This window comes from Microcebus murinus, chromosome 28 (genome assembly GCF_040939455.1).
Source record: "Microcebus murinus isolate Inina chromosome 28, M.murinus_Inina_mat1.0, whole genome shotgun sequence".
In the NCBI taxonomy this organism is placed as follows: Eukaryota; Metazoa; Chordata; class Mammalia; order Primates; family Cheirogaleidae; genus Microcebus; species Microcebus murinus.
The window spans coordinates 1,329,016-1,353,297 of NC_134131.1; the positions used below are offsets into that span (position 1 = coordinate 1,329,016).

A 24,282-nucleotide genomic window follows, 5' to 3' on the forward strand; every position below is an offset into this window, starting at 1 on the left:
CTCAAGGAATCCTCCTGCCTCAGCCTCTCAAGTAGCTGGGACTACAGGCATGTGCTACCATGCCTGGCTAAATTTTTCTATATATATTAGTTGGCCAATTAATTTCTTTCTATTTATAGTAGAGATGGGGTCTCACTCTTGCTGAAGCTGGTTTTGAACTCCTGACCTCGAGCAATCCGCCCGCCTCAGCCTCCCAAGAATGCTAGGATTATAGGTGTGAACCACCAGCGCCCGGCCCACTGTACGCTTTCAATAAGTAAATTGGGTGGTATGTGAATTATATCTCCATGAATTATACCCAAAAATGGAGAAATGCTTTCTCAAACAAAAACAGAGAATTCACTGCTATATTACAAAAACAGTTCAAAGAAGTTCTTCTGGCAGAAAGAATTTAATACTGAACAGAAACTCTGGTCTATATACACAAAGAAAAAGAGTGCTTCAAATGCCTCAAATAAAAAAACACAAAATTCTTAATTTTTTATTTTCATTGCTCTAAAAGATAATCAAATATCTAAAGCAAAAATAGTATCAATGTATTATGTGTATATAATATATGTAAAAGGTAAACAGATGACAAAAAAATACAAAGAAGGGTAAAAGGGAATTGGGCAAATACCTTTGCATAGTGTTTACACTACACATGAAACTATATAACATTATCTGAAAGTAAATGTGACTAAATATGTGTACTTATAAGCCCTAGGGCAATCATTAAACATTTTTTAAAAGACACAAGTATAAAATATTTATGAATATGAAAAATAAAATAAAATCATAAATACTCAATATAAAAATGTACAGAAAGAAACAAAAAACTGAAATAAACATCATCCAGAATGTTAAATTTTAATCCAAATAAATCAATAATTACATTAAATGTAAATGGTTTAAACACACCAATTAAAAGTCAGATTGTCACTTTTTTAGCGCCATGTGCTCGAGGCGCCGCCTCCTGCTCCTCCCGCTGGGCTGCTGCCCTGAGTCACTGCCTGCGCAGCTCCGGCCGCCTGGCTCCACATACTAGCCGCCAGTATTTGGAGATCTTAACATGGCAGACATTGACAACAAAAAACAGTGTGAACTTGATCAAGATTTGGATGTTGAAGAAGTAGAAGAAAAGAAACTGATGAAGAAACAAAAATCAAAGCGCGTCAGCTGACTGTTCAGATGATGCAAAATCCTCAGATTCTTACAGCCCCTCAAGAAAGACTTGATGGTCTGGTAGAAACACCAACAGGATACACTGAAAGCTTGCCTAGGGTAGTTAAAAGACAAGTGAATGCTCTCAAAAACCTTCAAGTTAAATGTGCACAGATAGAAGCCAAATTCTATGAGGAGGTTCATGATCTTGAAAGGAAGTATACTGCTCTTTATCAGCCTTTATTTGACAAGCGATTTGAGATTATTAATGCAATTTATGAACCTATGGACGAAGAATGTGAATGGAAACCAGATGAAGACGACGAAATTTCTGAGGAGCTAGAAGAAAAGGCCAAGACTGAAGAGGAGAAAAAGGATGAAGAAAAAGAAGATCCCAAAGGAATTTCTGAATTTTGGTTGACTGTTTTTAAGAATGTTGACTTGCTCAGTGATATGGTTCAGGAACATGATGAACCTATTCTGAAGCACCTGAAACATATTAAAGTGAAGTTTTCAGATGCCAGCCAGCCAATGAGTTTTGTATAATCCCAAGATCAGTGTTATACTTCACTGGAGAAGCAAATGAAGATGACGACGATGATTATGATAAAGAAGGTGAGGAAGCAGATGAGGAAGGGGAAGGAGGAGATGAGGAAAATGATCCAGACTATGACCCAAAGAAGGATCAAAACCCAGCAGAGTACAAGCAGCAGTGAAGCAGGATGTATGTGGCCTTGAGGATAATCTGCACTGTAATAGCCTAAATACAACTATTATTTACTTACAGCCTTATGTTTTTGTATTTTCTTGGTAGACTCAGTAATTTTTTTTTAAAGAACAGGAACTGATATTTAAAGACCAATTTGTTCTACCTAGCATTTTAACTATAGTTTTTCTGCCAGGTATGTTGAAGGCACAAATTATTTCACGCATGTTCATTCATTGCTACATAGTTTGGTTCTTCTGGAATATTTTCATCATGTAGCTATTGGAGTACAGCTATTAAAATTAATAACTGTTATCCCCCCAAAAAATTAATAACTGTTAAATGAAACACGTTTTTCCCCCTAATTTTTTCCTCAAAGAACCAAAGTATTTCTTCAGCTGTTAGTTGAATGGGGTTAAGTCTGCTTGCATTGGCTGTGCCTTTCATTACTTTGTTATAGAAATGCAGTGACATAAACTAAGACAATTCATCATTAAAAAATAATTTTGGTGAATCAACTATATGGTTAAGAATTTCCAGTAACACCATATGCAATAATTGTTAGGTTGTTACTGGATTTTTATATTTTAGGTGACACAGTTAACTATAAAGAAACTTAACTCATAATACAGTTATTGGAACCACAGGGAGGTGAATAAAACCTAGGCTTTCCAAAAGTTAGCCTGATATTATTTAACTGTACTTTTAAATTTAACCTCCATTAACTAAGTATCTTTTTTTTGTGGTAGGGTCTGCCTTCTACTTCCCTGGAAAGGATGAATTTACATCTTTTGTCAAGCCTATTTCAAGTTTTTTGTTACTGGTTGTTTGTTTGCTTGTTTTTGCAGCCTAAAATAAAATTGCCAAATACAAAAAATAAAAGTCAGATTGTGGCCGGGCGCTGTGGCTCACGCCTGTAATCCTAGCTCTTGGGAGGCCGAGGCGGGCGGATTGCTCAAGGTCAGGAGTTCAAAACCAGCCTGAGCAAGAGCGAGACCCCGTCTCTACTATAAATAGAAAGAAATTAATTGGCCAACTGATATATATATAAAAAATTAGCCGGGCATGGTGGCGCATGCCTGTAGTCCCAGCTACCCGGGAGGCTGAGGCAGAAGGATCACTCGAGCCCAGGAGTTTGAGGTTGCTGTGAGCTAGGCTGACGCCACGGCACTCACTCTAGCCTGGGCAACAAAGCGAGACTCTGTCTCAAAAAAAAAAAAAAAAAAAAAAAAAAAGTCAGATTGTCACACTGGCTAAAAAAAGCATGATCCAACTAAATAAAAAAGTAAAACTCACTTTGATTATATAGATCCAGAATAAGGTGGCTCACACCTGTAATCCTAACACTCTGGAGGCCAAGGTGGAAGAATACCTTGAGGTCAGGAGTTCAACACCAGCCTCAGAAAAGAGTAAGACCCCGTCTCTCCTAAAAATAGAAAGAAATTAGCCAGAAAACTAAATATAGAAGAAATTAGCCAGGTGTGGTGGTGCATGCCTCCCAGCTACTCGGGAGGCTGAGGCAGGAGGATCACTTAAGCTTGAGGTTGCTGTGAGCTAATCTGATGCCATGACACTCTAGCCCGGGCAACAGAGTGAGACTCTGTCTGTAAAAAAAAAAAAAAAAGATCCAGAATAACCAAATAGACAACTATATCAACAGCCTACCAATGGTCACAAAAACTTAACCATTGATTAAGGATTATTGCATTTCAGAAAGTAACTACTACCTATAATTCTCAAGACTGATGGTAATTTGAATACATTAAATAGATATGATCATAGAGACAGCTATCTCTGGACATTATGCAATAATTTACCAACAAAGAGCTAAATTATGGGCCGGGTGCAGTGGCTCACACCTGTAATCCTAGCACTCTGGGAGGCCGAGGCAGGCAGATTGCTCAAGGTCATGAGTTAGAAACAAGCCTGAGCAAGAGCGAGACCCCGTCTCTACTATAAAAACAGAAAGAAATTAATTGGTCAACTAATATATACAGAAAAAATGAGCCGGGCATGGTGACACATGCCTGTAGTCCCAGCTCCTCGGGAAGCTGAGGCAGCAGGATTGCTTGTGCCCAGGAGTTTGAGGTTGCTGTGAGCTAGGCTGACGCCAGGGCACTCACTCTAGGCTGGGCAACAAAGTGACACTCTGTCTCAAAAAAAAAGCAAAAAAAAAAAAGCTGTAAGTAGCTCTCAAAGCCACTCCTAAAAATTTTAATGAAATCCAGTATAAACAGGAAACACATCCATCCTTATTCAGAGAGCTCTCTTCTCCTAATGAAGAAAACGTTGACTGTTAGAATTTCAAAACCATTCTCAACAAAAATGAAAACATACGTGCAATTTTTCTTTTAGCCAAACACTTTGCTCTATTGGATTGTTTTGTCTTCGCTTTCTGCAATCCATTCTCCTCCTTTGGTTCCTGTTGCAAAACAAGAAATATGATCAGGGTGGCTGCCATTAGTAGTAATTTCTTTATCTCCTACCTTCTCTGTAGCTAATAAGAGGCCTCTGAAGAATCAGTGATTGTTATAAATGCGTACATAAAACATCAGAAGATCTCTTTTAGCACTAAAAAGAAAACATGTAAAATCTAGAGCCAATAAAAACTACAAATAAAAATGTATACTATACTGACATTATTATCTGTCACATACACAGGCATGTAAAAACCAATCTACCTCCAAAATACCAGTAAGCATCACCCAAGATCAGAGATGCTTGATTCAAGGTTTAAAAACAATTAATAGGGCCAGGCGTGGTGGCTCACGCCTATAATCCTAGCTCTCTGGGAGGCTGAGGCGGGCAGATCGCTCGAGGTCAGGAGTTCAAAACCAGCCTGAGCAAGAGTGAGACCCCATCTCTACAATAAATAGAAAGAAATTAATTGGCCAACTAATATATATAGAAAAAATTAGCCGGGCATGGTGGCGCATGCCTGTAGTCCCAGCTACTTGGGAGGCTGAGGCAGGAGGATCACTTGAGCCCAGGAGTTTGAGGTTGCTGTGAGCGAGGCTGACGCCACGGCACTTACTCTAAGCCTGGGCAACAAAGTGAGACTCTGTCTCAAAAAAAAAAAAAAAAAACATTAATAGGCTGGACGCAGTGGTCAAGGAGAGACCAGCCTGAGCAAGAGCAAGACCGATCTCTACTAAAAATAGAAAAATTAGGTGCACCTGTAGTCCCAGCTACTTGGAAGACTGAGGCAGGAGGATTGCTTGAACCCAGGAGTTTGAGGTTACAGTGAGCTATGATGATAAACTGCACTCTCGCAGGGGCAACAGAGTAAGACAACAAACAAACAAACAAGACTATATAAAAAGTGTCAAACATTCAAGAACTCAGGAAGTACTATACTCACAAGCCCTTCTCGACAAATCTAATAAAGAATGAGCATCATTCAGCCAAGAAATGATTATACTAACTTTAGCAAAAGAACTGAACATGAATTTTTTTTAATTTTAGATCTAACACAAAAACATAAAAATGAAATACAAGAAAAATATGTAAATGTTGTATGCTCTAATAATGTAGAAATGATGCATAAAATAGCAAGAGTCAAACACATACTGTCTACAAGAAACCCAATTTAAATATAAAGGCATACACAGGTTAAAAGTTAAAATATCGGCCGGGCGCTGTGGCTCACGCCTGTAATCCTAGCTCTTGGGAGGCCGAGGCGGGCGGATTGCTCAAGGTCAGGAGTTCAAAACCAGCCTGAGCAAGAGCGAGACCCCGTCTCTACTATAAATAGAAAGAAATTAATTGGCCAACTGATGTATATATAAAAAATTAGCCGGGCATGGTGGCGCATGCCTGTAGTCCCAGCTACCCGGGAGGCTGAGGCAGGAGGATCGCTTGAGCCCAGGAGTTTGAGGTTCTGTGAGCTAGGCTGATGCCATGGCACCCACTCTAGCCTGGGCAACAAAGCGAGACTCTGTCTCAAAAAAAAAAAAAAAAAAAAAAAAGTTAAAATATCAATAAATGTTGGGAAACTGGATTATCTACACACAAAATAAGAAAGCTGGACCACTACCTTACTCCGCATACAAAAACTAACTCAAAACGAATCAAAGACTGTAAGAAAGATTGAGGGGGAAAGAAACAACAACAAAAAAAAGACTGATTTCTTAGATATGACACTAAAAGCACAGGCAGTAACAAAAAGGGTAGATAAACTGGACTACATCGAAATTAAAATTTTTTGTATATCAAATGACACTATCGACAGAGTGAAAAGACATCACATAGAACAGGAGAAAATGTTTGCAAATCATGTATCTTACAATGGACTAATATCCAGAACATACAAAGAATTCCTATAATTCAACAACAAAAAAGGAAACAACTAAAAAATAGGCAAAAGACTTAGACATATCTCCAAAGAAGATATACAAATGGTGAATAATCACATGAAAAGAAGCTCACCATCATCAGTCATTAGGGAAATGCAAATCAAAACCAAAAATGAGATATCACTTCTCACACATTAGGCTGGCTATTATTTAAAAACAAAACAAAACAGAAAATAAGTACTGGGAGGATGCAGAGTAATCGGAACCCCTGTGTTGCTGGTAGGAATGTCAAGTAATACAGCCACTATGGAAAACATTACAGCAATTCCACAAAAAAACTAAAAAGAGAATTCCACTTCTGGGTATGTACTCAAAAGAACTGAAAGCAAGAACTTGAACGAATATCTGTACAACTATGTTCTCAACCACTTTGTTCACAATATCCATAAGATGGAAACAACCTAAAGGATCAACAAAACGTAGTATTTACATATAATGAAATATTCTTCAGCTTTAAAAAGGAATGATATCCTGACACATGATACAACATGGATAAACCTTGAAGATATTATATGCTAAGTAAAATAAACCAGTCACAAAAAGACAAATAGTGCATGATTCCACTCCTATGAGGTACCTAGAATAGTCAAATTTATACAGATGGAAAGGGAGGCTACTTGGGACGCTGAGGCAGGAGGATCACTTGAGTTGGAGGTTGCTGTGAGCTAGTCTGATGCCATGGCACTCTAGCCCGGGCAACAGAGCAAGACTCTGTCTAAAAAAAAAAAACAACAACCGTAACAATGGTTCTTATTTGAATTGTGTCTTCTCTAACAGTTTCAATAAAGTCAGAACTTATTAAAAAAAAAAAAAAGCAATAGTAATCAAAGCAGCAGGATAGTGATATAAGATAGACAAAAAGGTCTAAGAGTCCAAAAGTAAACCCTCATATATAGTATATGCATAACTGATTTTTAACAAAGTTGTCAAGGCAATGCAGTGAAGGGTGAAGGAAGGATAGCCTTTCTAAAATACAGTCCTGAAATAATTGGATACAATGTACAAAAAAATAAACATAGATCCATATCTTACATCATATATAAAAATTAACTCAAAATGGACCATATACCTAAATGTAACACATAACATGATCAAATTTCTTAAAGGAAAACATAAAAGAAAATCTTATGTGAAGATTGACTAGGAGAAAAAAATTTTTGAGATGGTCTTGCTCTGTTGCCTGGGCTACAGTGCCATGGTGTCAGGCTGGCTCACGGCAACCTCAAACTCCTGAGCTTGAGCAATCCTTCTGCCTCAGCCTCCTGAGTACCTGGGACTATAAGCATGTGCCACTATGTCCAGCTAATTTTTTCTATATATTTTTAGTTGTTCGGCTAATTTCTTTCTATTTTTAGTAAAGACAGGGTCTCACCCTTGCCCAGGCTAGTTTTGAACTCCTGACCTCAACTAATCCGCCTGCCCTGGCTTCCCAGAGAGCTAGGATTACAGGCATGAGCCACCACGCCTGGCCAGATGAAATTTTTTTTTTTTTTTTTTTGAGACAGAGTCTCAATTTGTTGCCCAGGCTAGAGTGAGTGCCATGGCGTCAGCCTAGCTCACAGCAATCTCAAAGTCCTGGGCTCAAGCAATCCTCCTGCCTCAGCCTCCCGAGCAGCTGGGACTACAGGCACGTGCCACCATGCCCGGCTAATTTTTTCTATATATATTAATTGGCCAATTAATTTCTATTTATAGTAGAGACGGGGTCTCGCTCTTGCTCAGGCTAGTTTTGAACTCCTGACCTCAACTAATCCGCCTGCCCTGGCTTTCCAGAGAGCTAGGATTACAGGCGTGAGCCACCGCCCGGCCGGATATTTTTTTTAAAACTAAAAAGATATTTAAAAAGTTCAATCTTAGGCCGGGCGCGGTGGCTCACGCCTGTAATCCTAGCACTCTGGGAGGCCGAGGCGGGCGGATTGCTCGAGGTTGGGAGTTCGAAACCATCTTGAGCGAGACCCCGTCTCTACTAAAAATAGAAAGAAATTAATTGACCAACTAAAAATATATATACAAAAAATTAGCCGGGCATGGTGGCACATGCCTGTAGTCCCAGCTACTTGGGAGGCTGAGGCAGGAGGATCGCTTGAGCCCAGGAGTTTGAGGTTGCTGTGAGCTAGGCTGACGCCACGGCACTCACTCTAGCCTGGGCAACAAAAGTGAGACTCTGTCTCAAAAAAAAAAAAAAAAAAAAAGTTCAATCTTGCTTATTATTAAAAACATATAATTTTTTTTTTTTTTTTTTTTTTGAGACAGAGTCTCACTTTGTTGCCCAGGCTAGAGTGAGTGCCGTGGCGTCAGCCTGGCTCACAGCAACCTCAATCTCCGGGGCTCAGCGATCCTTCTGCCTCAGCCTCCCGAGTAGCTGGGACTACAGGCATGTGCCACCATGCCCGGCTAATTTTTTGTATATATATATTTTAGTTGGTCAATTAATTTATTTCTATTTTTGGTAGAGACGGGGTCTTGCTCAGGCTGGTTTCGAACTCCTGACCTTGAGCAATCCGCCCGCCTCGGCCTCCCAAAGTGCTAGGATTACAGGCGTGAGCCACCACGCCCGGCCTAAAAACATATAATTTTTTATTATCAAATTTGGGAAAAAAAATCCAAAAACATGGAAATAGTCTTGGCAAGGATACAATAAAATTAGTATACTGCTGATAAGAATATATATAAAGCCAGGCATGGTAGCTCATGGCTGTAATCCTAGCACTTTGGGAGGCCAAGGTGGGAGGGTCACTAGAGGCCAGAAGTTCCACACCAGCCTAAGCAACCTGGCAAGACCCTGTCTCTAAAAAAGATTAAGAAATTAGTGTTTGAAGCTACAGTGAGCTAGGATCACTCCTCTGCATTCCAGCCAGGAAAACAGAGTGAGACCCTATCTCTTAAAAAAAAAAAAATTTTATATATATATATATATATGAATGAGTCTATATTGTCAAAATTCCTACAGAATATACCATGTTAAAATTCTAAACTAATCCTGTAGGGATTATGGAGCCAAAGTATTTTTTTTTTGAGACAGTCTTGCTCTGTTGCCCCGGCTAGAGTGACGTGGCATCAGCCTAGCTCACAGTAACCTCAAACTCCTGGGCTCAAGTGATCCTCCTGCCTCAACCTCCCTGGCAGCTAGGACTACAGGCACACGCCACCACACCCAGCTAATTTTTTATATATATTTTTAGTTGGCCAATTAATGTCTTTCTATTTTTAGTAGAGATGGCATCTCGCTCTTGCTCAAGCTGGTTTTGAACTCCTGACCTTGAGCGATCCTCCCGCCTCAGCCTCCCAGAGTGCTAGGATTACAGGCATGAGCCACCACACCCAGCCAAGCCAAAGGTTTTTAACCAAATAAGGACAAAGATCTAAAATCTGAATTGTTTTTTTTTTTTTTGAGACAGAGTCTCGCTTTGTTGTCCAGGCTAGAGTGAGTGCCGTGGTGTCAGCCTAGCTCACAGCAACCTCAAACTCCTGGGCTCCAGCGATCCTTCTGCCTCAGCCTCCCGAGTAGCTGGGACTACAGACATGAGCCACCATGCCCGGCTAATTTTTTATATATATATCAGTTGGCCAATTAATTTCTTTCTATTTATAGTAGGGACGGGGTCTCGCTCTTGCTCAGGCTGGTTTTGAACTCCTGACCTTGAGCAATCCGCCTGCCTCGGCCTCCCAAGAGCTAGGATAAAATCTGAATTCTTAAGAGAAAGTTGCACTAAGTTAAATGGAACACAGGAAAAACTGAAGGCAGTTCAGAGTCTGCAGTATAACCCAAATAAGAGATAATCAGGAAAAGAAATGAAAATGGAAACGGAAGGACAGGAAGGGTATCATTTAAGAGGTAAAAATTAAAGCATGTAATGATCAATCAGGTGTAAAAGATGAGAAGAAGAAACGAGGCCAAGATAATTCTGAGCTTTATAGCTTGTAGCAAATGAGTGGTTCTACCCTTAAATGAGATAGAAGACACAGGAGAAAGAAAAGAAAATCTGCTGGCACTCTGGGAGGCCAAGGCAAGCGGAACACTCAAGGTCAGTTCAAAACCAGCCTGAGCAAGAGTGAGACCCTGTCCCTACTAAAAAGAGAAAGAAAGAAAAATTGGCCAACTAAAAATATATATAGGCCAGGCGCGGTGGCTCAGGCCTATAATCCTAACACTCTGGGAGGCCGGGACGGGTGGATTGCTCGAGGTCAGGAATTCGAAACCAGCCTGAGCAAGAGCAAGACTCCGTCTCTACTATAAACAGAAATTAATTGGCCAACTAATATATATAGAAAAAATTGGCCGGGCATGGTGGCACATGCCTGTAGTCCCAGGTACTCGTGAGGCTGAGGCAGGAGGATTGCTTGAGCCCAGGACTTTGAGGTTTCTGTGAGCTAGGCTGACGCCACGGCACTCACTCTAGCTTGGGCAACAAAGCGAGACTCTGTCTCAAAACAACAACAAAAAAATATATATATAAAAAATTAGCCTGGCATGGTGGCGCATGCCTGTAGTCCCAGCTACTCGGGAGGCTGAGGCAGGATTGCTTGAGCCCAGGAGTTTCAGGTTGCTGTGAGTTAGGTTGATGCCACGGCATTCCAGCCCAGGCAACAGAGTGAGACTCTGTCTCAAAAAAAAAAAAAAGAGAACTCTGGAGGAAAAAATGATGACTTTGTTCACTGCCTATTAGATGTGATCTTAGGCAGGTAGAAAACTCCAATAAGCAAATGGAAATAGGGAACAAAGGAAAGAGGTTGGGCCGGGCGTGGTGGCTCACGCCTGTAATCCTAGCTCTCTGAGAGGCCGAGGCAGGTGGATTGCTCAAGGTCAGGAGTTCAAAACCAGCCTGAGCAAGAGCGAGACCCCGTCTCTACTATAAATAGAAAGAAATTAATTGGCCAACTGATATATATATATAAAAAAAAATTATCACTCTGACGTATAACCATAAAAAAAAAAAAAAAAAAATTAGCCGGGCATGGTGGCACATGCCTGTAGTCCCAGCTACTCGGGAGGCTGAGGCAGAAGGATCACTGGAGCCCAGGAGTTTGAGGCTGCTGTGAGCTAGGCTGACACCACGGCACTCACTCTAGCCTGGACAACAAAGCGAGACTCTGTCTCAAAAAAAAAAAAAAAAAAAGAGGTTAAGATCTAGAGAAGCTCTAATAAAGCTTTCCACAATGATGGAAATTTTCTATAGCTGTGGTAATAGACACTAGCCTTGTGTGGCTTTGATCACTTGAAATTGACTAGTATAACAGAGGAACTGATTTTTTTTTTTTTTTTGAGATGAGATCTTGCTCTGTCACCCAAGCTAGAGTGCAATGGCACAATCACAGCTCACCAAAGCCTCAAAATCTTAGGCTCAAGTGATCCTCCTGCCTCAGCCTGCAGAGTAGCTGGGACTACAGGCATATGCCACATTGCCCGGCTAATTTTTTTTTAAATTTTTTAGGGATAGCTCTCTATGTTGCCCAAGATCATCTCAAACTCCTGGCCTCAAACAATCCTTCCACCTCAGCCTTCCAAATTGCATGAGCCACTGAGCCCAACTCCTGATTTTTAATTTTAATTAATTTTAACTTAAATAGTTACAGGTGGCTCAGTGATACTATATCTAGAACATATCTAGAGACTTAAGAACATTCACATTTTCTTTCTCTCACTTCCCAGACACATAAAAATTAAGATTTACAATTGATTTATTTAGATTATTCAAATCGTTCTAAAATATCGCTTTGGCTTACTATATTACAAAACTGAAGACCTATGAGCCACCCTCAACCAAACAGCATGATTACTTTAAATAATTCTTAATTCCATTTACAAATCAAAACAAAGCTGAGTAAAAATTACATGGTCTTGGTGAGCTCGTGTTAAGGTACAGTCATAAAACAAACCACTCATAAGTAAAGAGGACTAGTTTGAGACCTAGAACTCCACTTTTCAGAATACTAACCTCTCCATCACTATCAGATATCACAATGAACGCATCCTCAAGTCTACGCTTCCTCTTCACACTGACAGAACTGGTAGTTTCTGTACCCTTCTTCTCCAGGTTCTGAGATTCAGAGGCTTCTTTAACTTTTTTCTTTCTCCGTGGCATCCTTTTGTCTGAAATACAAGGACAAATAATTTACTCAAAATATAAGTTTTCTGGAAGCTATTCAATTTGATTATGTAAAAGAAAAAGTAAATGGGTCATCAGGACAGAGCCCTTGCACATGGGATTAGTGCCCTTATAAAAGAGGCCTGAGGGATCTTGCTTGCCTATTTTGCTCTTCTGCCACGTGAGGATGCAGCAAGAAGGCACCTTCTGTTAAGCAGAAAGCAATCCCTACCCAGATTGGGTAAATGTGCTAGCCCCCTTGATCTTGAATTTCCCAGCCTTCACAACTGTGAGTAGTATTTCTATTGTTTAGAAATTACCCAGCCTAAGGTATTTTGTTATAGCAACAGGAACAGACTAAAACACCGTCAATTCACAAGAGGAAAAAAACACAAAATACAAATATATGAAAGTATGTAATTTATCAAGTTATCATTACACAAATTAAAACACAAATAAAATGACATATTTTTACTTCCTAAATTAAAACGATGGTTGGTCACGATGGCACACGCCTGTACTCCTAGCAGTCTGAGAGGCCAAAGCAGGAGGATAGCTTGAGCTAAGGAGCTCGAGACCAGCCTGAGCAAGAGCGAGACCCTGTCTCTACAAAATATAGAAAAATTAGCCAGGCATCATGGCATGTGCCTGTAGTCCCAGCTACTTGGGAGGCTGAAGCAGAGGATTGCTTAAGTCCAAGAGTTTGAGGTTGCTGTGAGCTATATGATGATGCCACTGCACTCCGGCTGGGTTGACAGAGCAAGACCCTGTCTCAAAAAAAAAAAAAACCTAAATTAAAATGAATTTTTTATATTAATTCACAAATAGTAGGGACAATTTTCTAAATACTAAACAGAAATTGGAAAACAGTCTCTTTTGCTATGACAAGGGGGTCCAGTCATCATCTATGGAGTATGTATCTTTTTTTTTTTTTTTTTTTTTTTTTTGAGACAGAGTCTCGCTTTGTTGTCCAGGCTAGAGTGAGTGCCATGGCGTCAGCCTAGCTCACAGCAACCTCAAACTCCTGGGCTCGAGTGATCCTTCTGCCTCAGCCTCCCGAGTAGCTGGGACTACAGGCATGCGCCACCATGCCCGGCTAATTTTTTTTATATATATATCAGTTGGCCAATTAATTTCTTTCTATTTATAGTAGAGACGGGGTCTCGCTCTTGCTCAGGCTGGTTTTGAACTCCTGACCTTGAGCAATCCGCCCGCCTTGGCCTCCCAAGAGCTAGGATTACAGGCGTGAGCCACAGCGCCCGGCCTGGAGTATGTATCTTGGTCTTGCTCTATAATCCTATCTTGTTCCCCCCTCAATAAATTTTACCTCGTGCTTGCCTTAAAAAAAATGGAAAACACACACTAGTTGGTACAAATGGTGCCATATTTCTAATATAAATTAATAAAGTCTTCAGTTTTAACAACTCACCTTACCCCACCTTTGTGTCTTTTGATGTTGGATACAGGGTCATACTCTGTTGCCTGGGTTAGAGTGCACTGGCATCATAGCTCACTACAATCTCAAACTCCTAGGCTCAAGTGATCCTCCTGCCTCAACTTCTTCAGTAGCTGGGACTACAGGCACACATGCACCATCATGCCTAATTTTCTATTTTTGTGGCATTAGGGTCTATGAATCTCAGTCTGCTCTTGAACTCTTGGTCTCAAGCAATCCTCCCACCTTGGTCTCCTCCAAAGTGCTTGGATTACAGGGATAAGCCACCACACTGGGCCACCCTACCTTTTTAGATTCAGGTCTGCTATTACTATAATGAAAACTATCCAAAGAAAAAGCAAACACAGCCGGGCGTGGTGGCTCACGCCTGTAATCCTAGCACTCTGGGAGGCTGAGGCGGGCGGATCGCTCGAGGTCAAGAGTTCGAAACCAGCCTGAGCGAGACCCCATCTCTACTAAAAATAGAAATAAATCAATTGGCCCACTAAAAAATATATACACAGGCTGGGCATGGTGGCTCACGCCTGTAATCCTAGCTCTCTGGGAGGCTGAGGCAGGTGGATCCTTTGAGCTCAGAAGTTCGAAAACAACCTGAGCAAGAGCGAGACCCCGTCTCTACTATAAATAGAAAGAAATTAATTGGCCAACTAATATATAGAGAAAAAATTTAGCCGGGCATGGTGGCACACGCCTGTAGTCCCCCCTACTCGGGAGGCTGAGGCAGCAGCATTGCTTGAGCCCAGGAGATTGAGGTTGCTGTGAGCTAGGCTGATGCCACAGCACGCACTCTAGCCTGGGCAACAAAGTGAGACTCTGTCTCAAAAAAAAAAGAAAAGAAAAGAAAAAGTAAATACATCTCTTTGGGGACCAAGAGAGAAACAGCAAAGACACCCGAGGGGAAAGTATATGGAATCTGAGAAATTATTAATAAAAAGACAGATCTTAGATTAATACTTACAGAACTGCTGATGAAGAGTTCTTAAACTTGGTCACAAGGTTAAGACTACTCCTTAAAGGATCTACAGACTGGCCTCAAGGTATTCACAATCTCCTGAAATTGTATGCAAAACTGTCTTTTTTCTATATCTTCCTTGGGAAAATTTTTATTATAATGTTCATCAAATTCACAAAGGAGCTAAAGATCTAAAAGAGTTTAAAACTATTAATACCAAGACTCTAATTAAAACTCAATTTTCAGAATTAGTCTAGAGATGCAAAGTGACACCACTAGTCTCCTAGTGTTTATTTTTGTGTTCAATAAGCATGTTTATGCTCTATTATCCAAGTGTTTTCACTATTTCATCCTTTTTACATTTTGATTTTTTGTATGTTTTCTAATTCACAAAATAAGTATATTAGTATACACATAATTTATAAATAAATATACACATAGGCTTAGTGCAATGGTACAAGCATGTAATCCCACCGCTTTGGAAGGTCAAGGCAGGAGGATTACTTGAGCCCAGGAGTTAGAGACCAGCCTGGGCAACATAGTGAGACCCCCAATCTCTACAAAAAATGGAAAAAAATTAGCCAGGTGTGGTGGCATGTACCTGTGGTCCCAGCAACTTAGGAGGCTGAGGCAAGAGGATCACTTGAGCCCAGGAGTTTGAGGCTGCAGTAAGCTATAACGACACCACTGCACTCTAGCATGGGTAATAGAGCGAGACTCTGTCTCAAAAAAAACCCCAAAATTTAAATATTAATAAAAAATAAAGAAACAACATGAAAGCCTTTGACAGGTAGTTCATTCAAGTACCTTAAGGTTAGATCACTTTTCTAATATGTTTCGCTTTAGGATGAGAAAAAGAATTGGGACTTAAATTAAGAAAAACAATTAATAGTCAGCATTGTTCTCAACACTAGAAACAGAAATCACAATTTTGCCCCTCCTGACTTCCTATCCACCTTGCAATCCATAGTTAGCCACTGCAACGAGGACCTCCAAAACCCTTAACCCTGGAAAAATACTACTTGCTATGTACTCTTTGCTCCCAGCTACCAAGATAAGACTCTTGGGAAACTCACAAAACCAAGCCAATTTTTCACTAATCCTTTCTAAGGATCATTAAAGATTTTCTTGCACCAAATCTAGAGGCCTCTTCTCAACTTTAATTCCACTAGCCATCTTGGTGTATTTCTCCTTTAAGATACTCTTAGCGTCAGTGACACTACTCAACAGAGTTTCCTCCTAGTTCTGATGTTTTCTTTTCTGACTCTTCCTTCTTTTCTTCTCACCTAAATAAAAGTATTCCCCACTATTCTATAGTTATCCCTTTCTATCTCTACTTTTTAGCTTTGCAGTGGCATTCACTCTTTACAGTGGCTTTCGGGTTACAAACTCCATTCAAATGACTACCAGATGTATAAATGCACCTAGACCTTTCAGCTCAACTCTAGTCCCACCATTTCTAACTGTATGCAAAATTCTACCAAACATTTAAAGAATTAACATCAATCTTTCACAAACTCTTCTAAAAAAAAAAACAAAAACAAAAAAACAGAAGAGGGCTGGGTGTGGTGGCTCACGCCTGTAATCCTAGCACTCAGGAAGGCTGAGGTGGGCGGATTGCTCGAGGTCAGGAGTTCGAAACCAGCCTGAGCAAAACCCCATCTCTACTAAAAATAGAAATTAATTGATCAACTAAAAATATATATAGAAAAAATTAGCCAGGCATAGTGGTGCATGCCTGTAGTCCCAGCTACTCGGGAGGCTGAGGCAAAAGGATTACTTAAGCACAGGAGTTTGAGGTTGCTGTGAGCTAGGCTGACGCCACAGCACTCACTCTAGCCTGGGCAACAAAGTGAGACTCGTCTCAAAAAAAAAAAAGAAAAAGAAAAAACAGAAGAGAAACATTTCCAAACTCATTCTCTGTGATCGGTACCAGCCTGATAACAAAACCAGACAAGGACAACACAGGAAAACAACAAAACCAGTATCTCTTATGACCATAGATCAGGGGACCTCAAACTTTTTAAACAAGGGGCCAGTTCACTGTCCCTCAGACCGCTGGAGGGCCATCGGAGTGCGGCGCACATTCCACACATGCGCACTGTGGGCCGGGGACAAGTCAGCTGCTAAGCAAGACAGGCAACAGCAGCAAAAACACCCCGCAGGCTGGATAAATGTCCTTGGCGGGCCACATGTGGCCCTCAGGCCATAGTCTGAGGACCCCTGCCATAGACAGAAAACTCAACAAAAATAGAAAATTAAAAAAAAAAAAAGAAAAAATGCATATCCTCTACAAAATACTAGCAAACCAAATCCAGCATCATATAAAAAGTTTATATAAGGTGAAATTTATCAAAAGTTAATTTAACATCTCACGCCTGTAATCCTAGCACTCTGGGAGGCCGAGGCGGGCGGATTGCTCGTGGTCGGGAGTTCGAAACCAGCCTGAGCGAGACCCTGTCTCTACTAAAAATAGAAATAAATTAACTGACCAACTAAAAGTATATATACGAAAAATTAGCCGGGCATGGTGGTGCATGCCTGTAGTCCCAGCTACTTGGGAGGCTGAGGCAGGAGGATCGCTTGAGCCCAGGAGTTTGAGGTTGCTGTGAGCTAGGCTGATGCCACGGCACTCACTCTAGCCTGGGCAACAAAAGTGAGACTCTGTCTCAAAAAAAAAAAAAAAAAAGTTAATTTAACATCTGAAAATCAATTAATGTATTATACCATATCGGTAAAGGACAAACACCACATGATTGTCTCAATATATACAGAAAGAACATCTGACAAAATTCAACACCCTCCCATGATAAAAACATTCAACAAACTAGGAATAGAAGGGAACTTTCTCAACCTGATACAGGGTATCTATGAAAAGCCCACAGTTATATCATACTTAATAGTGAAAAACTGAAAAACTTCCCCCTCAGGTTAAGTATAAGACAAAGACCTCCACTTTTACCACTTCTATTCGACATTGTACTAAAGATGCCAGGGCAACTAGGTAAGAAAAAGAAATATAAAAGGCATCCAGAGTTGAAAGGAAGAAGTAAAACTATGCCTATTTTATATAGAAAATCATAAGGAATCCACTAAAAATTATCAGAACAAGTTCAGCAAGATTGCAAGATACAAGCTCAATATACAAATATAAATTTTATTCCTATACCCTTGCAATGAACAATCTGAAAATGGCTGCTTCTTCCAGCAAACACTAAATGGCGTTATGCAATGTGAGGGCCTGGAAGCCCCGGGGCCCTGTAATGGGAGGCCACAGCCGGTTCCATGGAGGCTTCAGCAGTGGTATTCAGGCCGGTCTGACCAAGGCAAGGCCAAGGACAGGAGTGGATCCCAGTCACCAAGCTAAGCCACCTGATCAAGGAGATGAAAATCAAGTCCCTAGAAGAGATTCATGTCTTCCTCCTGCCCTTCAATGAGTCTGAGATCATTGATTTTTTTCTGGGGGCATCTCTCAAGGTGGTGGTTTTGAAAATTATGCCAGTGCAGAAACAGACCCACACTGGCCAGCAGACCAGGTTCAAGGCATTTGTTGCCATCAGAGACTACAGTGGCCACATTGGTCTGGGTGTTAAGTGCTCCAAGGAGGCAGCCACTGCCACCTAAGGGGCCACCATCCACCAAGCTCTCCATTGTCCCTGCACAAAGACACTACTTGGGGAACAAAACTGACAAGCCCCATACCATTCCTCACAAGATGATAGGCTGCTGAAGCTCTGTGCTGGTATGTTTTATCACTTCCCTAGAGGAACTGGCATCCTCTCAGCCCCTGTGCCCAAGAAGCTGCTGATGCCTGGTATTGATGACTGCTACAATTCAGTCAGGGGCTGCACTGCCATCTTGGGCAACTTCACCAAGGTCATTTGTGATGCCATCTCCAAGACCTACAGATATCAGACCCCTGACCTCTGGAAAGAGAGAGTATTCACCAAGCATCCCTGCCAAGAATTCACTGATAATCTTGTCAATACCAAAATCTCTGTGCAGAGGACACAAGCTCCAGCTGTGGCTATAACATAGGGTTTTTACACAAGAAAAATAAAGCGAATTAAGCCTGTTTCAAAAAAAAAAATCTGAAAATGAAAATAAGAAAACATTCTATCTACAATAGCATCATAAGGAATAAAATACTTAAGCATAACTTTAATAGAAAATGTGCAAAACTTATACTCTGAAAACTACAAAACACTGTTGAAAGAAATTAAAGAGATGAACAGATGGAAAGACATCTCATATTCAAAGATCAGACACTTAATATTAAGATGGCAATATCCTCCAAATTAATATACAGATTCAAAACAATCCCTAATAGAATCCCAGTGGGTTTTGTGGAAACTGACAAGCTAATCCTAAAATTCACATGGAAATGCAAGGATCCTAACATAGTCAAAACAATCTTGAATAAGAAAAAGATGGAGGACTCATATTTCCTGATTTCATAAAGCTACAAAGATCAAGACAAGGCAGCACTGGCATAGGACATATGGAGCAACGGAATAGATTTAAGAGCCTAGAAACAGACGTTCCCATTACAGTCAACTGATTTTGAGCCAGAATGCCAAGACCATTCAATGGGGAAAGAATAGTCTTTTTAACCAACAGCGCTGGGACAACTGCATAGTCACATGCAAAAAAATGAAGTTGGACTTCTAGCTCACCCCATACAAAAATTAACTGAAAATGGGCCAAAGATTTAAATTTAAAAGCTGGCCAAGCGCAGTGGCTCATGCCTGTAATCCTAGCACTTTCAGATGCCAATGCAGGAGGATCTCTTGAGGACAGGAGTTTGAGACCAGCCTAGCCAATAGTGAGACCTTGTCTCTATAACAAAAAATTATCTAGGTGTAGTGGGGTGCACCTGTAGTCCAAGCCACTCAGGAGGCTAAGGCAGGAGGACTGCTTGAGCCCAGGAGTTAGAGGCTGTAGTGAGCTATTATGATGCCACTGCACTCTAGCCCAGGCAACAGAGTGAGACCCTGTCTCAAAAAAAAAAATTTAAAAATTAAAAAAAAATAACGCTAAAACTATACAACTCTTAAAACATAGAAGTAAATCTTCACAGACTTGAATTAGGTAATGGTTTCTTAGATATGATATCAAAAGCAAAAGCAACAAAAGAAAAAATAGACAAATTGGACATTACCAAAAATAAAATATTTTGTGCTTCATTTTTTTTTTAAGAGTCTTGCTTTGGTGCCCAGGTTAGAGTGAGTGCCCTGGCGTCTGCCTAGCTCACAGCAACCTCAAACTCCTGGGCTCAAGCAATCCTTCTGTCTCAGCCTCCTGAGTAGCTGGGACTACAGGCATGCACCACCATGCCCGGCTAATTTTTTTTCTATATATATTAGTTGGCCAATTAATTTCTTTCTATTTATAGCAGAGACGGGGTCTCGCTCTTGCTCAAGTTGATTTCGAACTCCTGACCTCAAGCAATCCGCCAGCCTCGGCCTCCCAGAGTGCTAGGATTACAGGCGTGAGCCACCGCGCCCGCCCAATATTTTGTGCTTCTGTGGACACAATCAAGAAAGTGAAAAAGGGCCAGGCACAGTAGGTCATGCCTACAATCCTAGCACTTTGAGAGGCTGAGGTGGATTACTTGAGGCCAAGAGTTTGAGATCAGCCTGAGCAAAAGTAAAACCCCATCTCTACAAAAATTAGAAAAAATTAGCTGGGCAGGGTGGCACGCACCTGTAGTCCCAGCTACTCAAGAGGCTGAGGCAGGAGGATTGCTTGAGCTCAGGAGGTTGCAGTGAGCTATGATGATGCCACTGCACTGTAGACCCGGACAAAAGAGTAAGACCCTATCTCAGGGGCTGGGCGAGGTGGATCATGTCTATAATCCTAGCACTCTGGGAGGCTGAGGCGGGAGGACCACTCAAGCTCAGGAGTTCAAGATCAGCCTGAGCAAGAGCAAGACCCTGCCCCTACTAAAAATAGAAAACAATAGCCAAGTGTCATGGCACGTGCCTGAAGTCCCAGTTACTCAGAAGGCTGAGGCAGGAGAATCCCTTGAGCCCAGGACTTTGCAGTTGCTATGAGCTAGGCTGACGCCATGACACCCTACTCAGGGCAACAGAGTGAGACCCTGTCTCAGGGTAAAAAAAATATATATATATATATTTATATTTACATATATATGTCAATTGGGATAGTGAAAATCTAATGAAAAAAATCATTGTTTATTATGTCTAACAATAATATTAATGATATTGACCCTTGCCTGACAAAGATGATCAAGGGAAAAAAAAAAAAAAAAAACACACACAAAACAGAACAAAAAAAATGATATTGACCTTATTATTTAAAAGAGGCTCTCTATATATCAGACATTCATAATTCATAGCATAGTCTTTACATATAAAATTATATGTGGTTTAAGGTTTCAAAATATTGAGAGGTAAAAGGATTGAGAGATAATTTTATTAAGTACATGGCTTTAACTGTACTAATTTCTCTATTTTATATGCTTTAAATGTTCTCTAATAAAAATTTTTTGGCCGGGCGTGGTGGCTCATGCCTGTAATCCTAGCTCTCTGGGAGGCCGAGGCAGGTGGATTGCTCGAGGTCGGGAGTTCGAAACCAGCCTGAGCAAGAGTGAGACCCTGTCTCTACTATAAATAGAAAGAAACTAACTGGCCAACTAATATATATAGAAAAAATTAGCCGGGCATGGTGGCTCATGCCTGTAGTCCCAGCTACTTGGGAGGCTGAGACAGAAGGATTGCTTGAGCCCAGGAGTTTGAGGTTGCTGTGAGCTAGGCTGACGCCATGGCACTCACTCTAGCCTAGGCAACAAAGTGAGACTCTGTCTCAAAAAAAAAAAAAAAAAACCCACAATGAAATACCCACTTCACGCCAACCAGTATGGCTCAAATCAAAAAGACAATAACAACTGGTGAGGAGATGGAGAAACTGGAGACTCATACACTGCTGGAGGGTATATAAAATAGTGCTGCTGCCTTGGGAAGTCTAGTAATTCCTCAAAAGGTTAAAATTGCAGACACTACACAATTCAGCAATTCTACTCTTGTGTATTTATTTTCCAAAAGAGATGAAAACATATGTCTATAGAAAAACTTGTACACAACTATTGACAGAAGCATTATTCATAAGAATCCAAAATGGAAACAATCCAAATGTCCATCAACTGACAAGTAGATAAATGTGATACATTCATACAATGGAATTGTGATTTGACAATAAAAAGGAATGAAAGTACTCATACATTGCAACAATATGGATAAAGCTTGAAAATATCATGCTAAGGGAAAGAAGCCAGTCCCAAAGGATCACATATTGTTTGATTCCATTTATATGAAATATCTGAATTGGTAAATCAATAGAGATAGAAAGTCTCTATTTTTTTTAATTTATTTTTTTTTATTTTGGCATATTATGGGGGTACAGATTTTAAGGTTTCAATAAATGCCCTTTCTCCCCCTCCCCCCACAAGTCTGAGTTTCCAGCATGACCATCCCCCAGATGGTGCACATCTCACTCATTATGTATGTCTATACCCGCCCCCCTCCGACTTCCCCCTGCCCAATACCCTATTACTGTAGTACCTATGTGTCCACTTAGGTACAAGTCTCTATTATTGTTTAAGGCTGAAAGGGATTGGGAAGATTGGATAGACAGTGATGGCTAAGGGATATGGAGTTTCTCTTTGGAGTAATGAAAATATTCTAAAATTGTGGTGATGGCCACACACCTCTGTGAATATACTAACAGACATCAAGTTGTACAATATAAATGGATGAATTATATGGTATATGAATTATATTTCAATAAAGTTGTTTTAAAAATTTAACCTCTGGTAATCCAAGTCAGAACACTGGTTACCTCTGGAAGGTACTGACTGGGAAGGGAAACAGTGAGCCTTCTGGGATGCTAGAAATGTTCTTTATCTTGATTTGGTAGGTGGTTACCTGGGTGTACACATTGAGCTATAGAGCTAATATTGGTTCACTTCAGGCCAAGCACAGTGCCTCACGTCTGTAATCCTAGCATTCTGGGAGGCCAAGGTGGGAGGATCACTTGAGCTCAGGAGTTCGAGACCAACCTGAGGAAGAGTGAGTCCCGATCTCTACTAAAAATAGAAAAAATGAGCCAGGCATTGTGGCAGCCCTTGTAGTCCCAGCTACTTGGGAGGCTGAGGCAGGAGGATTGCTTAAGAACAGGAGTCTAAGGTTGCTATGAGCTAGGCTAATACCACACTACTACAGCCCAGATGATAGGGAGACCCTTTGTCAAAAAAAAAGAGATTGGTTCACTTCACTGTATATAAGTGACACATTAAGAAAAAGTTTTTAAAAAATAATTTTTGATGGCCGGGCCCAGTGACTCACGCCTGTAATCCTAGCACTCTGGGAGGCCAAGGCTGCCAGATTGCTTGAGGTCAGGAGTTCAAAACCAGCCTGAGCAAGAGCAACACCCCGTCTCTACTATAAATAGAAAGAAATATTAATAATATTTGATGAGTGAATATTTCAATTAATACTAAGAAGCCTGAAAACAATATATAATTATTATGAGGTTCAGAAAAGTAACTTGCCCAAAGTAGGCACTTATACTTTTTGTCTCCTGACTCCAAAACCTGATTCCAATGTTCCATACCTTATCTTTTTTTTTTTTGAGACAGAGTCTCATTCTGTTGCCCCGGCTAGAGTGCTGTGGCGTCAGCCTAGTTCACATCAACCTCAAACTCCTAGGCTCAGGAGATCCTACTGCCTCAGCCTCCTGGGTAGCTGGGACTATGGGCATGCACCACCATGCCCGGCTAAGTTTTTCTATATATTTTTAGTTGGCCAATTAATTTCTTTCTATTTTTAGTAGAGATGGGGTCTCACTCTTGCTCAGGCTGGTTCTGAACTCCTGACCTTGAGCGATCCGCCCGCTCAGCCTCCCAGGGATTACAGGAATGAGCCAACATGCCCAATCTTTATATCTCCTCTAACTAGAACTTCTGCTTGATACATGATATGCACATATAAGTATTTGCTGAATGAATGAGGAGCATAAAGTATATATTTAAATTATTGTTATATATGCATTTAATGCACAGCATAAATTAAAGGTACAGAAGCATATAGCTGAATAAAGTTATATGGTGGATATAAAATTTAAAATGATGTTGAAATCTAAGAGAATAGCATGAGTAGAACTTGAAAGTAAAAATTAGTATGGAGGAAGAAGACTAGAGGACTCATAATGCCCTAGGAAAACATCTTATATGGATTAGTTTCCATCTTATTAAATGTTTCCTGTACCACATATTTAAACCAATATGCTGAAACATGATAGCAAGGGAAGCCATACCACCAAATACATGAAATTTCTGAAAGGCATGTAAATAAATAAAAACCCTTTGACCCTAGCACAGGACCACTGCAGGCTCAATGTGTGTTTTCAAAGAACCATAGCAGACAAGGGATCAATAAGCAGCATTTAGTGATACCCCACAGATATAATTCCAACATTCCAGTGCTTCATGAGATTTACCTACACTCAATTACTGTTTTTACAGTAATTCTAAAACAGTAAATAAAAAGGTCACTGATCTGCTA

The 24,282-nt window shown here is 40.6% G+C and overlaps 1 protein-coding gene and 1 pseudogene across 6 annotated transcripts in view; one reads left to right on the forward strand and one right to left on the reverse strand.

Moving 5' to 3' along the window:
* The window catches only part of UIMC1 (ubiquitin interaction motif containing 1), a 99,534-nt gene that overhangs the window by 61,954 nt on the left and 13,298 nt on the right, over positions 1-24,282 (reverse strand). For all 6 annotated transcript variants that reach the window (XM_075998410.1, XM_075998413.1, XM_075998408.1 and 3 more), the window contains exons 2-3: positions 12,141-12,295; positions 4,187-4,271 (exon numbers count right to left, since the gene is read on the reverse strand). In XM_075998410.1, the coding sequence (XP_075854525.1) occupies positions 4,187-4,271; positions 12,141-12,287 (232 nt within the window). In that variant the 5' untranslated portion in view covers positions 12,288-12,295. The remainder of the gene's footprint in view (positions 1-4,186; positions 4,272-12,140; positions 12,296-24,282) is intronic.
* LOC105883847 (nucleosome assembly protein 1-like 1) lies at positions 1,052-1,689 on the forward strand (annotated as a pseudogene).